Raw genomic sequence first — 15,743 nt, forward strand, 5'->3', positions numbered from 1 at the left:
TTTGAAATGCTTGCTTCAGCAGAGGGATGGCAAGAAGCCCAGATTGCTGGGAGTGAGGGACTTCCAACATGATGAAGACTTGCAAGTTTCCAGACTTACTGTTTATCTGAACATGTGGTGGAAGCAGAATTTTCTTGGGAGAAATAACTAAGTGACCTTAGGCCAGTTACTTTACTTCACTGAGCCTGTGACCTCTGAACACGCAATAAGAGTAATTCTGTGTGTTTTTTAATTTTTTTGAAGGATTAAAGGAGATCATTGTAACCCCCTAGAAAGATGCCTGACTTTTAGTTATTACTTAAATGGTCAATTTGTTTATCCATCCCCCAACACACCATTATTTTTTATCTAATAATGTTGATGGTATCCATTACCCTTTGTAAAGTTGTGTAAGATAGGAAATTGTTAAGGACACCCTATTTCTAGTCATCGGATAAATTGTGAGTAGCATTGGGCCTGGAACTAATATACCTTTAGTTGAACCACTGATAGCTGCTTTGAAATTACATGGGATGTAGCTGGAAAAGTACCCCCAAAAGTGGTTCCCTTAGTTAAGCCTCCTTTAGGTACAAATTATGGAATCCTGCTTCAGGCAGACATAAAAAAGGAGAGTGAGGAGAGATTTCTTTGACTCATGTAACTGAAAATTCCGGCCTTAACATCGCCATATCTGTGTCTTCTGGATCAAACCATTATTATCAGTACTTGGTCTTTCTAAGACCGTCTTGCAGCCTGACGGTCTTCCATGTGATTCTCATTCTCAAGCATATAGATTGGCTGCAGATTTCCAGGAAAGAGAAGACTTCCCAGTAGTTCTAACTAAAATTCTAGAGTCAGCCTCTCCATTCAGACTTAGGTCACTTGCCCATTCTTAAACCAGGTGCTGTGCCAGGGGCTGAGATATCCTGGTTTCCAGACCTGACTCAAGGAACACAGCATTCTGGTCTGCAAAATAATTAATACTGCGTGTAGGGGAAGAGTGACTCCCCAAAGGGAAATCAAGTTTCTGGTACCAGATTGAAGGGGAATAGACATAAAGCAGGCAAAGCAGTTTGACATCATTTTATTGTATAGCAAAGTGCTTTTTTTTTTTGCACTGTGCTTCCAGCAACTCTAGGAGTCCCAGCTTAAACAAGTTGAGTGGAAGAAGAGAATGACAAATTATTAGAAGTTCTCTAATCCACACGCACTCCAGCTTCATCAAGAATAGTTTTACTTTTGGGGTACCTGGGTGGCTCAGTGGGTTAAGCCTCTGCCTTCAGCTCAGGTCGTGATCTCAGGGTCCTGGATCGAGCCCCGCATCGGGCTCTCTGCTCAGCGGGGAGCCTGCTTCCCTCTCTTCTCTCTGCCTGCCTCTCTGCTTACTTGTGATCTTTCTGTCAAATAAATAAAATCTTTAAAAAAAAAAAGAATAGTTTTACTTTTATATGTTTTTATACCCAGTTTTTCTTAAGATTTCATTTGAAAATGAAATTTGGGGAATACCATTGGTATAGAGCAATTTAAGACGGTTAGACCCATAAAGTATAAATGTAGGTGACCCTTTTTTCTCACTCCATTCGGCTGAACAAGTTCTTGCCCTACATTTTATTCACCTCGTTGGCCCAACTCATATTCCTAACCCCACTAAGACTCAGACTTCCGTCCTCCACAGTCAGCTACAGGAAGATCATGACATGAGGCAGACTCAGTTCACCATTATTAGGATAATTTAAAAAATTGCCACTTACCCTTTGCCCACCTAGGCAACATCCCCAAAAGTTGTCGACAGCTTGGTGACTTAGTATGACAGCAGTTGTAAGGCAGAAAATTTTGATACATTCAAGAAATTTGACAGATCATAATCTTTGATGATGTATACATGTTGAAATTTGTAGTTGACACCTGCAGACTGGACAGTTTAATTTTTCAGTCCTTTGTCTGAGACTCATCTCCTAGATAATTGCTGCTTAAATCACACTCAGGTTTTTTCCCTTATCTACTGTTGACTTTCTTTAAATATCTGGGCTACACTTTCATCCTCCATATCAGTATAAATGTGGCCAGGTGCCTATTTATGTAAATAAAGTTTTATTGGAATGCCAACACGCCCATTAGTTTAAGTCTTATCTGCTCTCCCTCTGTAACAGCAGAAGTGAGTACCTGTGAAACAGAATGTTTGATCCACAGACCTAAAATATTTACTGTCTGGCATTTTACAGAAAAAGTTGTAGATCCCTGCCATGTATTTATGTGGCTATAACAGTATTTCTCCTTTTTGACATGGCATATTTATGAAGAAAATTTAGGTATATTCTTACTCTCTGTTGTTCTCAAAAGCATATCTAGGGAAATGTTTTTGCTTTACCTTTCCACTTGTACTCTTTCAGTTGTCTGAACAACTTCTCTTTGTTTCTGGAGCCTAAACACTTTAGTCCTTGTTCCCTCCTTAAACTGCCAGTTCTTTTTTGAGGAGCAGGAGGGAGAGGGTGACAGCTTTCCAACCAGCCCTCGAACACATAGGTACACACACCTGTGTGTACTTAATGCATGGCTGTAGGCACCAAACGTGGCAACAGAAATTGAGACTTGGTGTCATCTTTTTTTCCCCTCTTTTCCCCCCTCTTTTGTCCCCTCTTCATTTCCTGCTTGTCGTGCTAGCAGTATAGTTGGTGAAGAAGTGTTTGATGCAGACCTGGAGGGGTGGATGAAGGGAAACGGGAGAGGAGCAGATTTCCCCCAACCTGGTCACTGGATTCTGTAAGCAGAGCAGCTTACCCATCAGAAGGCTGAGTAGTAAGGCTCTACTTGAAGAAGAACAGGGATAATAATACCCCATTCCTACATTTTTGCAGTCTAAATGCCCTATGGAATGAGAGAAGACTTCAATCCCTAGGCTTGTGAATCCCTTATCTTTCCCAAACGTTAAATTAATTTTTAAAGCTATTTATTCAAAGTTGACTTAACCACTAGAATAGGAAAGATCAGACAAATCAGCTGCAAGAAATGAAGTATGAGGAAACCCGAACTCTTTGACAAAGTATTCCTGGGAGTAAATGTGTTGAATGAAGCCAGCGGGTAAATGATAAGGGCCTTTACACTGTGGATGTAAGAAAGCAATTTATCAAGAGTACATGAACTCTCTGGTGACCACAAGTCAGGAGGAAACGAGAGTGGAGGAGGAACCCTGAAAAAATACATTTGAAATACTAAAAAAAAGTGTGTGTGTGCATGTACTTTTAAATACCTGCATTAATATGCAGAAATACGGGCATCTTCAAACAGGCGTTGCTCAGGCGGCGCAGGTACGGGAGTCTATTCTGTGAGGGTCTTCAGTGCTGGGAAGAGAGGTTGAGAAAGCCAGGCAGTGCCTTTAGAACTTGCAAAAACCTTGGGTGCTCTCAGGTGTAGTTACGATTTGAGCCTGGTTGTTGTCTGATATCCATTTGCCTGACTTATGAGATTAGATGACCATCTTTCAGGCTCACATGTTTATCTTTTTTAATCTCTGGAAGGTCATCTGTGTATAATTCTGACAGTTGATCTAAGGCTTTTGTGCTCTCTTAACGAGTTCAAAGCACCTCTCACTCATTATCCCATTAATCTTTGCAGCATCTCTTTGAGCCTTGTGGATGAGACAATGTTATCTTAATTGTTCACTGTAGAGAAACTGAGGAAAAATGTAATTACATTATCTGCAGCAAGGTTCCCAGGAGCTCAGATAAGGATGGGGACTAGAATGTATGACCTTATCTTGGCTTTTAGATCTGGATGTAACTTCTTAGACTTGAGAAAAAGGCCTGAAGTGTTTCCTGGGAAGATGGTCATCCTCAGTTTTCTGTACTGAGGTAACACCCCTGAAATACACAGAAATTCTTCCACTTTGAGGTTTGTCATTTTTTGCCTATGTTCATCTGATACTAAACCCTTGTCAGAGCTGTTTATAAAAAGTGACCAAGTTACACCATGAATTCCTTTTTCTTGAATAGGCCAGTGAACATTAAACTGTCTAACAAGTAAATAACAAGAGGGAGAGTTGGAAGAACTACCTCTTGGGATAATCCCTGCTTGCTAATTTTACTTGAGTTACATTAGGAGCCTTTATCCCCTCACATGGGGTTTTTTAACCCTGTAATCTAAAAAGCGTGCTCCTCTTCCTCTTTAAACCCCTCAAGTATGATAAGGGGTGAGTCTTATTCAGAAAACTGATATTGGTTTGGCCTATGCTTATGGCAGGAGTCGGGAATTGTTTGTCCCTCTGGGCTATCTTTCTGAAAGTCGAATTTGTTTATTTGCTGTTGTCTGTAATTTATAGACATACCAAATCAAAAGGAAAAGGTAAAAGCAGGGAGGAGGTGGGACGAGAACTGTTTCCATTGCAAAATCTCACTTAAACATCTGTAGGCATGATCCATCTGTGGAAATGGAACCCTGATGACATCCAGTGACTTGTTTCTACTTTGTCTCTGCCCTTTCCCTCCATGTCTGTATTCCTGCTCACCTCTGGAACTCTGGTGGGACCACCACAGCCTTGGATAAGCTCAGCACGCAGCACCTGTACCACCCCACCCAGGTGGAGATCGTGCAGTCCAACGTGGTGTTCGACATCAGCAGCCTGATGCTCTACGGGACGCAGGCGGTGCCCGTGCGGCTAAAGATCCTGCTGGACCGTCTCTTCAGTGTCCTGAAGCAGGAGGAGGTGCTGCACATACTGCACGGCCTGGGCTGGACACTACGGGACTACGTCCGGGGGTACATCCTTCAGGTAGGGGGAGGACGGCGCCGCTGGTGTCCCACCAGCTCCGGGACGGGTTGAGGGAGAAGCCTCGCCAACCTGGTCTCTTTCCTGCCCCTCACAGGCCTGGGAGTGCACACGCTCTTCTGATTAAGGTGGTCCCTTCGGCAGGCTTGTCAGAGAGCTAGAAAGAAGGAACTGTGTCCCAGCAGGATGGCACTGGGCCTCAGGGGTGGATGGTAGAAAGGAACAAGTGGCCTGTTGCCTAGCATTGCTGTTTGCATCTTTTTAAACTCAGCTCTCTCTCTCCCTACAACGTGGGCCTCCTGCTTCTCCAGCAAGTCTGATTGTAGCCCCACCGAAGGGAAGGGCTCTTGGAGGTGGGTGACATGTTCGTGAAAATCTGAGATTACATTTCTTCTGGGTTTAGTAGGGCTTTTGCTTGCACCGTATTTATAGGTTTAATGGTTTGTTTTTTGTTTTGTTTTTTTGGTTGTCTGTGTGCCCTAATTATTGCTTCTTCATCTGAATCAAAAGAACCATAACCTCTGTAAACTCTCTGCTTTTGTAACCAGTAAACCTCCACATTCCAAAACACAGACATGGTTGTAGAATTGGCTTTCACAATACCTGCTCTTCCAACCTGAGCCTCTTCTTTGTTATCAGTGGCACTTGTGACCTGGTAAGGGTCTTAAGACTTCTCCTGGAGGCCTGCAGCCTCCATTTCCCACCCCCACCCCAACCTCCCTGCATTTTTCATAATTTTTTGCAGTATGTCATGAGTCGCTTTGCATTGTGTACTTTGCCTCTGAAATGTTTTTATGGCCATCTGTCTTCCTACGACCCTTGAAGGGTAAATGTTGAAAACAGCATGTTGGGAGACCCCAGGATCCAAAAAGACTACACTGGACGATGAAGAAGTACTCCCTCCTGCCAAAGGAGATCACAGTTGGAGAAGGTAGACTCTGAAGTGATTTTTAAAATTTCTTGTGGGAATAATACCAGGAGGATTGATCCCCTTAAAAAAAACAAAAACCTGCTTTTGGCTCTGCCAGCCTTGTTTATTTCCCGAATCGCCATGTGTTGTGTGCAAGGTTTTGGCTGCCAGCTTGGTATGTGATGAGTGGAGGGCCTCACATCTCCCCCTTGCTTTAATCTGGCATAAAAACCCACACATTCCTGTCATTCTCCTGTGTGGTACCTCCAGGTGTTAGCCAGGGCAGGAGAGCAGAGAGGTGTGATGACAGGAAGGAGAGAGAGACAGGACGGTGGAAGAACCCGTCTGCTCCTGTGACTGCTTTGGTCGGTGTTGAATCATTCCTTAGTTTAGTGAGGTGTCAGCTTGGAAGGCACAGAGAATTTGGCCCTCAGAAGACAAGATGATGATGATAATAGGAATAATTATATGTTACGTTTTTAGTTTATAGAAGACTTTCACAAGCATTATCTCATTTGCCTCAGGATGGGGGCATTTCAGTGGGGTGAGTGGAAAGTTAAGTCTTGGGTGGTCAGGGGACCTGAGGGGTCATGAGGTCCAGAAGGAAGAGGCCAGGAAAAATAAAGCATGGTACCTGCTCATACTGGCCTGGAACAGATATGGTGCCGCATCTTTCTACATCCGTTTCCACAGAGTAATTGTTAATATCCATTTGTGATAGCTCTTACTCTACAGAAGGGAATAAAGCGCTTGCACATATTTGAACAGAACCGTTAGCGTGAACAGTCACTGTTAGTGACTAAGCACTCTTTATTCAAAACCTGTGATAGTACATTCCAGTCTAGTACTACCTTTACTCCTTTCACTCTGGTGCTTAGTTCTGTCATCAATGCTGTGTTTCAGTTCTATGTGTATGTTTTTGCCTGAGCTGTCTGGAGCAGACGCATGGTATCTTCCTGTCCAAACAGGTGTGTGCATGACTGATTAGTTACCCTCTTAACAACCCAGTTCACTGTAGCATTTTGATGGCAATAAATCTGTAACCTGTGGGTTGTTTTGTGATACAGTCCTGATGTTTTGCCTTGACCAGTACCTGTTCTTTGTTTTACTTGAAATTATTATTTAAGTGTTAACTTTTCTCTGTTTCAACCTATCTCTAAGGCGTGCATAGAAAATGTACTTTGAAATGTACTCCATATTTCTTTTTGTGTGAGGGCCCAGGCTTTAACAATACAAAATCACAAGAGAAATTAAATATAAGAGGAAAATTCAGCAAAACCATGAACTGAAATTTATAAAGTCTCTTATTTTAGGGTGAAATATTGCATATGAAAAATTCTGTCATTTATTGTAATACTTAAGTTATAATTAATTTTTATTAACTTAATATAGATTTTGACAAAGCCTAGACTTAATAAAATCTGCTTCTCCATTCAGGGCCTAGAATTGACATTTTGAGAGAATCATAGATGATTTTTACATTAGAAGAACACTAGGTTTAGTTTCTGTCTTGTTTTATTGATAGGATTGATGTAAAATAGATTTTACTTAAATGATGCTTTTTGTTCCTTAGCATTTATCATCTGTTTCTTCCTTGTGAAAATGGTTCTTGGTTTAGGGAAAAAGCAAGAGGTTGAAGGACACAGAGCGGTGTAGTGAGGAAATGCTCATTTTGTTTAAACAAAACAAAACAAAACAAAACTCAAAAAACAAGAGCTAGGCCATAGAAATAAACCCTTTTCCTCTAAAGCAATGTGATTTGGTTATTGGTCAGTATTTTAAACATTATATGTAGTAATGATAAGGTATACACTAATGACTTTGAATATAATTGTATGTAACATTTTCATGCAAGGAAGATGTAAACGGTGTATCCAAAGGTTGTGGAACCCTGTAATGCACTGTTAGCATACAAGTCATTCTATCTGGCTAAAACTCAATTGTCTTGTAGCCCTCAAGGCATCAATTTTAGCATTATTGCTCTCAACAACAGTATATTGAATATTATGTCAGTTAAAGGAGAATAATTATCAAGGCAAGTTAGGGTGGCTGTTAGTCTTACCACATATTGACTTGGTTAGCAGTTGGCTATAGATTGTGTTACTGGGCAAATGAAGATGTACGGTAAGTTGAACTGGTGAAGCCAGGATATTAATTTAACTCTCTCTGGGCCTAAACCTCCATCCCTTATGTATACACAGCTACTGCTAGTTTCAGAGATAGTTTTGAATGTGGTAGAATAGCAGGTGTCTGATCTGATTTTGAATTTTTGGATGTAGGGGAAAAGAGGAGGGTGTCTGAGGAGGTTATTAAAAGGAAAGAAGGAGGTGATAGTGATGGCCCAGATTCATTTAAAAGACTAGCAGTATCTTTCAAGAATCCTGTGCTGTTTTGATAAAAATGGCTTTTTCACTTCTGTAATTATCCATGTAATTCATAAGTGAGCCAGCTAGGTGTAAAACATATAACAGAACTGGGACCACAGTGATTTTAGAATCCAGGTGACATCTTAAAGGTAGAAAACCCAGCATTCTCCTGTGTGGCAATTAGAGTGTTCATTCATAAAGTACAGAAAAAGTGAGGTAAGTTTTAGGTATTTCCCCATATAACAGCAGAAAAAGGAAATAGGCAGTTAGATGCTAAAATCTAAAGGAACATAAGATGTTTTTCCTGCTGCCAAAGAGTAATTCTTTTTTCAAGTTTATATTGCATGGTATATTTATTGACAATAAATAAAAGCAGTGCTCTGTTCTTTCCCCATTTTCCCTGCCTTTGACTTAGGGTATAAGAGGATAGGTGATTATCATTGTTGAATTTAATCATTTAAAAATCAGGTTTTCACACAGTCATTTTTCAGTTTGAATGTGTATCTGACTTGCCAGGGCTCATATACCGGTCCACCTATGGAAATCTCGTGCTTTGCAAATAAGTCCTGCCAGAATTCAGAGAACCATATCAGACACTCCGAATAATTAGCTAAGGTGTCAGCAGCCTTGTGAGAGGGCGGGTGGGGGGTGCACATTTCAAACCACCTGTGTCTTGAAACAATCAGAGCTAATAGAACTATCAACACTTTAAGAGATTATTTCCCAGAGTGTTCTGGGGGCACTAGTCTTCCAGAGGTCTGACTTCAGATTTGGGAGGAACTACACTCAGGATCCTTCTGATGGAGCATCAAGGTACACATCAGCATAAAGACTCTGAAAAGTTCTGGAATAAGTGGTTTATGAGAGTAGGTAAATGACTCCACAAACCCTTTCCATTTCATAGCCTTTTCCTGTCAAGCTTCTCAAAACTCTTCCTCAACTTGGGGCATTCTCATATATTGGTTCTTCTGCCTGGACACCCCTACTCTTCTCTACAGATAGGCAGTCTCTTATTCTTTAGGTGTCAGCTGAAGTCCCACTCTTTTGCAGAGACCTTTTCTGTCTAGGTTAACCAGTGTAAGTCTTTTCTTGTGTGGCTCTACCTCAAGACTCTTTCCCTCAAGCTCCAATCCAATTTAAAATCAATCAATTAAGTCAACTGTTAAAATGGTTTTCTTCTTGGCTTCCTCACTAGGGAATGCCACAAAGGGAAGGCACTCAATAAATATTTGTTAAATGAATGTGTAAAGAAACCTGCTTCATTTGGTATAGCTTGATGTTTCACTATGAAACTCATGGAATATGCAGTAACTAGTTGGTCCAATGGCTTGTAGTCTTTTCTCAGGCTTCATAGGTACTGTAAGTACGCATGGGCTCCTGAGGGCTGTAGGAAGAGAAACAAAGGCTCCCACAGCCCTAGCTAGTGGTCTGTGTAGAACAAGTGTTTTGTGGTATCCATGTGGTAGAAAACGTCAATATTCAGGAAACACTTGTATTTAAACAGCCCTTCTCAGAGCAAGTTCACATATGTTAGCTCTTTGAATCCTCTTATATACCATTCTCTTGTAGATATTGCCAGTGAATTAACATTCAGAGTAGTTGAAATTCAAAGAGATTGAATGACTTTCCCATGATCACAGAAGCTATTAATTGGCACAGTTGATGCACTATAAGCTTCTTGAGGATAAGAGCCCCTTATCTCTTGCTCACCACTGTAACCCAAACCTAGTACCCAGCTTGATACATAATAGTGCTTCCAAAATATCAGAGGGAGAAAATTTTGAAATCTGATTTGAACTCAGGTCTCCGATTCTGTGTGGAATATTTATTTTTTGTTGTTGTTTTAAGACAACAGAGATGTCTTTTCAGAATGTAATCTGTGAGGGTCTTGTATTAACAGAGGAGCACATTGTAAGGAACAGAGAAGGCCTGAGAATCTTGAACTGAAAAGACAGTTAAGATGACTCTTGGCATTCAGTGACAGGTTTTATCCACCCGATCTTAGTGAAATTAGTCCATCTTTTTTTTTGTATCCCTTTTCTGGGTATTTCTTGATATTCTACTGTGTTTCAGATTACCTTCCTCTCCCATTTCCATAACCCCAATTTTTCTCCAGATCTGATATTTATCATTAATGTTTCATTGTAAATTCTGCTCTTTGACTAACCTTTCCAGGAATACATACCTTTGTAAGAGTGTTAAAAAACCTAATCAACAAGATTTCAACTTTATCATGTGCAGGAGGTGGAGCAGAGATGAACTAGCTCTTTTCTGGGTCCATAAAAGGATATTGAGTTGGATGGCAGAGGGGCACTGGACATTGAGTGAGAGTATTGTGCTATTATCCCCATACTGCCACCAATTATATATGTGAGTATGGAAAATTGGCCAGTCTCAGCCACAGTTTCTTCTTCTTCCTCCTCCTCCTTCTCTTCTTCCTTTTCTTTCTTCTTTCTTTCTTTCTTTCTTGGAGATGGAAGGTGATGGAGGGACAGAAGGAGAGAGAGAATCATAAACAGGCTCCATATGCAGTGCAGAGCCCAAGGCAGGACTTGATTTCACAACCCTGATAACATGACCTGAGCCAAACCAAGAGTCAGACATTCAACTGACTGAGCCACCCAAGTGCTCCCACAGTTTCAACTTTAAAACTGAGATAACCCCTTTTACCTCTCTTGCTCTTTTTTTTTTTTAAGATTTTATTTATTTATTTGACAGACAGAGATCACAAATAGACAGAGAGGCAGGCAGAGAGAGGAGGAAGCAGTCTCCCTGCTGAGCAGAGCGCCCCATATGGGGCTCGATGCCAGGACCCTGGGACCATGACCTGAGCCAAAGGCAGAGGCTTTAACCCACTGAGCTACCCAGGCACACCCCCTCTTTTGCTCTTGAATGGCACAAAGGTGAACTAATGTAGATGAAAACATATTATAAACCACCACTGAAGTTGGTTTTTGTTTTCACTTGTATCTGTGCATAAACCTAACTCTGATCGGTTACAGCAGAGAAACACCAGGTGTCAAACCTGTTTCTCTGCAGACATCAAATGCTTAGAAAATGATAAATACATTTTAAACTTCGGTTAATAAGATAAACCTGTTTCTCTGCAGAGATCAAATGCTTAGAAAAAGATAAATACATTTTAAACTTTAGTTAATAAGATCAATGCTAATTGTTTTAGTAAGTAAACCCTGAAATACTAGTGGCCTAACACAACAGGAGTTTATTTCTCTCTCAGCGAGATCGGTCAGCATTCCTGGTTGGGGAACATTTTCCTCCCCAAGGTGCTTTGACCTCCCCAAACATCTCTGGCAACTTAGGGCCTCTGCTGTTTTGTAGCTCTGCTGTTTTCTGCGGGCCTTGGGCTCCTCATCCAGGTGGCAGTGCTGAGAGAGAATAGAGGTTCTGTGTGGAAGGTTTTCATGGACCAGGTCAGAAAGCAGCGTGGGTCATTTCTCCTACAAGTCACTGATCAGAGCATCCATCTAAATGGGGCCAAGTAGTCACTTAGGAGCGAGGACGTGTAGTCTGGGACTGAGCAGCCACTCCCAGCTGTACCTTTCCACCGTGAAGGAGGAGCCCAGATCAGTGCCCCACTCAGGTTTGGTGGCCTAGTTGTAATTCTACCTTCTTTTATACAACTGGACAAGGCAAGCTTAGAGCAGCAGAATAGTGTGTTAAAGCAAGTCCGTGGGTTTGAATCCTGGTTCCATTTCTTACTAAATGTGTAAAAATAGGCTGTATCTTTAGCTACCCAAGCCTTGGTTCCCTCACCTGGAAAGCGAGGATACTAACAGTACCTCATTGGTTTATTGTGAAGATAAAATAAGATGATGCATATAAAGCCTTTAGTAGTGCCACTTACTAAGTATCCAGTAAATGTTAATGATTAACATAATGATGAAAAGGATGATGATATAGACTCTTCCCAACATGGCCATTTAAGACCTTTGTGTATAAAGCAGCCTTAAATCCAGGATTTTTTTTTTTTTCACTGTGTCTTTTAGAATAGAGTGCCTTCCCATACAGTCGGCCAAAAGAATAGCTACTATTCAGTTGGAAATAAGAGAGACACACATATGTCCATACATGCACACACAAACCTGCATATATGTACCTATGTGATATAGACCTGATTACGAATAAGGGGCAGTAAAGTATGGTGACAAAGGCTTTGGACCTTGGCATGAGACAGACTTAGGTATGAATCTTGGTTTCAACTTTTGATAGTTCTGTTCTTTAAGGTAGGCCATTTAACATATTTGAACCTCAGTTTCTTCATTTGTGGAGTTAAAGAAAATGATATTTATCAAGTACTTAGTGCAGTGGCTAGCCCACATCACTCTTGTTAACAGGTTCTAAATTGTGAGTATATGAATATGTATGTGTGCTTTTTCTTTTTTTAAGTTTTTAAGTATTAGCATATTCCAAAAATGACAGTCATTTTATTACCCTTGCATTTTTCTATTTCATCAACTCTTCCAATATTCTTTTAAGCACTGTGCACAGAAAGATGACTACTTGATGAATCTCTTAAAATAGTTAGAATATCTGGACTTTCACTTCACTGCATAAAGCAAAACTTGTTTATAACAGACAACCTTTTTTATGGGTACTAGCTGACCTCACAGATCTTTAGGAAATTTCTGGAGCAGAAAGAAGAATGGTTCTAGGTTTAAATTCATTTAGGTAGTCCTTCAAATAGCAAATTTTACCAGTCAATGACTGTGTGCTAAGTACAGAAGAGATCTCTCAGGAATCCTTCACTGGGCAGGACCAAGCCGCCATAGGCCAGTTGTGCAGGCTGTATGATCACAATTGTAAGAATGTACAGGTGACCCATAGTACTGAACCAGAGGAGGAGTTATTTGACTCCAACTAAAGATTGGGTTATCACCACCATAACATAAGGTGTCTTTGTATTATGTCAACAATATGTGAATCTCCAATTTCAGAAGAGAAAAAACACAGGTATGAATGATCAAGATCCCCCTGTCTTTGGCAGGGATATGCAAGAGGTAGATGGTTCAGAGCAATGTCCTGTATTTACAGTATCTGCTTTCCAGAGTGCTTGGACCACTCTACAGACATTATCCCAGCAATTCTCTTAGCCTCCTTATTAGAGAGATGGTTTCAGAGCCTGTTATCCCTGGTTTTAACGTTACCGTGGCTGAAGGCCTCAGGCAGGGTCAAAACTGGAAGTGGAATATAGGGATTTTGAATCCCTTGCCAAAGCTCTAACTGTTTGAACAGCAATGAAAATAAACACCTTATATTCAAGGACATAGCTTGATGTTTTGTGCTTAAAGTAAAAATATTCCTCCCTTTACCCCCTTGCAAAGTAGAAATAAATAGCTCACCAAATTCCAGGATGGAATGCAGTAACTGGTAGAATAGAATTTGTGTCTGTGGGACATGGGGAGAGGGTTTTTGTGTTCTCCTGGAGGAAAAACAAATGAGTCCACATCTCTCTGGCCACTCGCCATCTGATCAGAACCAGTTCAGATTTACTTGAAACGGATATTCTCTGGGATGCCACCGATTAAACCATCTGGTCTCCAGAGCAATACCCTGACAAGCTCCTTGTTGAGTTTGAAGTGGAAAGCTCCTGAACTGTAGGTTTGGACCTCAATCCCACCATTAATGAGCTCTCTAGCCTTGCAAAAAATGCATAGTTTCTGTAAGCCACATTTTGCAGATACCTCCTCACTGGAGTTTTGAGAATAAAGGGAAATCATTCATTAAATTCATAGTAGAGCTCAGTAAATATTAATTCTATAAGTAAAGCTATTTTCCAATTCACCATTTCTCACAACCTGTAAGTTTCTAGAGCAACAGAAACTTCATGATTCTTCTAGTTGTCCATACATTTTATTGGAGCTACATGTCCTTTTCTAATGTTTCCCCCAATTTGACTGAAGGGGAAGGTAGGGGATGGTGAGGGCTTGCCCAAGAACTGAGATCTGTGACTTTAGTAAGGAATCATGGGAAGGCTCTCAAGACCCAGCCCTTGTCAGCCATCTGTTTCTTTTGAGTGACCTATGTTTCACAGTCTCCTATGTGAAATCATGAAGGGCTATGAAAAAGTAGAAAGTGAGATGAGCATCTGTGTGGGTTGCTGGAAGCTCTTGCTAAATCCATACAGATGGGACAAACATAAATAAAGATATACTTCTTTGATTCATGTATGATAGTCTTGTAAGTAACGCCAGCAGCAATTGGAAAATAGAATGCCGGCCAATACATTTGCTAGTAGAATTAAAGTGACCACTGCCAAATTGAATTACTCTAGGAAGACCTGTTGAAAGAGGAGCTTCTTAAGGAAGAAGAGAGATATTGTTACCTAGTAGAAAGGATGGAACAAGCATTTTTCCATACAGGAAGAATGCTGGGTTGGGGAGAGGTGTGAACAAGTTTATGGGGGAGAGTTGCATTTCAGTTAGGTGAGCAGCACTGAGCTGTGGTTTAGGTGAATGTGTTAGGCCAAGCCTGGGCCTGTTGCTCAGAAGCTCGTCTTGGTTCACCTAATATTTGCATCATATCCCTTCCTAACTTCCTTCCTTCCTTCCTTCCTCCTCCCTCCCTCCCCCCGCTCGTCCCTCCCTCCCCCCTTCGTTAACATTTACTTATTTATATATTTTTAAAAGAGTTTATTTTATTTTAAAGATCATTTATTTATTTATTTGACAGACAGAGATCACAAGTAGGCAGAGAGGCAGGCAGAGAGAGAGGAGGAAGCAGGCCTCCACTGCGCAGAGAGCCCGATGCGGGGCTTGATCCCAGGATCCTGGGATCATGACCTGAGCCGAAGGCAGAGCTTTTAACCCACTGAGCCACCCAGGCACCCCGAAAGACTTTATTTTTAAGTAATCTCCACACCCCTGGGGCTCATAACCCCAAAATGAAGAGTCACATACTCTACCAACGGAACCAGCCAGGCACCCCACATCACATCCCTTTCTAAGGGGAGTGACTAGGGATTCTTTTGGTTCATAGACCTGGCATTTGTTGCTGCTAATAACCCTCAAATAGGCCAATCACTGGCTAGTGCCTTCTTGAACAGTTGTTTTAGAAACCCACTGAGGTCCTTTTGCTATCTAGGAAGTGTTTTCATTTGTTGGTAGCACTGAGTGTTGCATTCTCTCTCTCTCACTCTCTCTATTTCTCTGTCTCTGTCAATGTAGACTTGGGATGGGGACTTGGAGAGTAGGTCAGACAGATTGTTTTGCATTTTAACAGTACGATGCCTTGCATGGCTACGAATTGACCATAATTCATAAGGCCCCACAGTAAGGGAACGAGATATCAGTTGCTATGCATATTCTGTCCAAAAGTCATCTTCAGTTTATTGTGTATTTCTTACCTGTAGGCCCTAGGAAATAATTTCTCAGAGACTTTGAGAACTGAAGGTCCTCTCTGTAAGGAAATACTTTAACCTGGTTTTCTTGTTCTCATGTAATTTTCTCTCTTTAACAAAGCCATAATAATAGTGTCAGAGGCAGCTTTCTAGTTAGTATGAGTAATGTGGTTGCTGTATTTCCTATTTTTATTTTAATATGCTTTTCCTGCTGTGGACTTTTTTTTTTCTTTTTTGGTTTTAAAAATAGCAGTGGAATAAGTGTGGTAATTTGAAAACTGGTGCACACTGCATCCTCTCTGGGATGCAATTCCAAAGGAAGGCAGTGCACAATAGGCGTTTCTTTCAGATTCCTTCGTGAAATAAATA

General features: G+C 41.1%; 1 protein-coding gene across 15 annotated transcripts in view; it reads left to right on the forward strand.

Moving 5' to 3' along the window:
• Positions 1-15,743, forward strand: part of BNC2 (basonuclin 2) — a 434,084-nt gene that overhangs the window by 299,627 nt on the left and 118,714 nt on the right. For 13 of the 15 annotated variants that reach the window (XM_032308900.1, XM_032308907.1, XM_032308901.1 and 10 more), the window contains one exon: positions 4,509-4,744. In XM_032308900.1, the coding sequence (XP_032164791.1) occupies positions 4,509-4,744 (236 nt within the window). Of the gene's footprint in view, positions 1-4,508; positions 4,745-4,795; positions 8,234-15,743 lie in introns of those variants that run through there. The other 2 variants (XM_032308911.1, XM_032308913.1) reach the window with 2 other exon arrangements.

The sequence above is a fragment of the Mustela erminea genome, chromosome 12 (genome assembly GCF_009829155.1).
Source record: "Mustela erminea isolate mMusErm1 chromosome 12, mMusErm1.Pri, whole genome shotgun sequence".
NCBI classification, from domain to species: domain Eukaryota; kingdom Metazoa; phylum Chordata; class Mammalia; order Carnivora; family Mustelidae; genus Mustela; species Mustela erminea.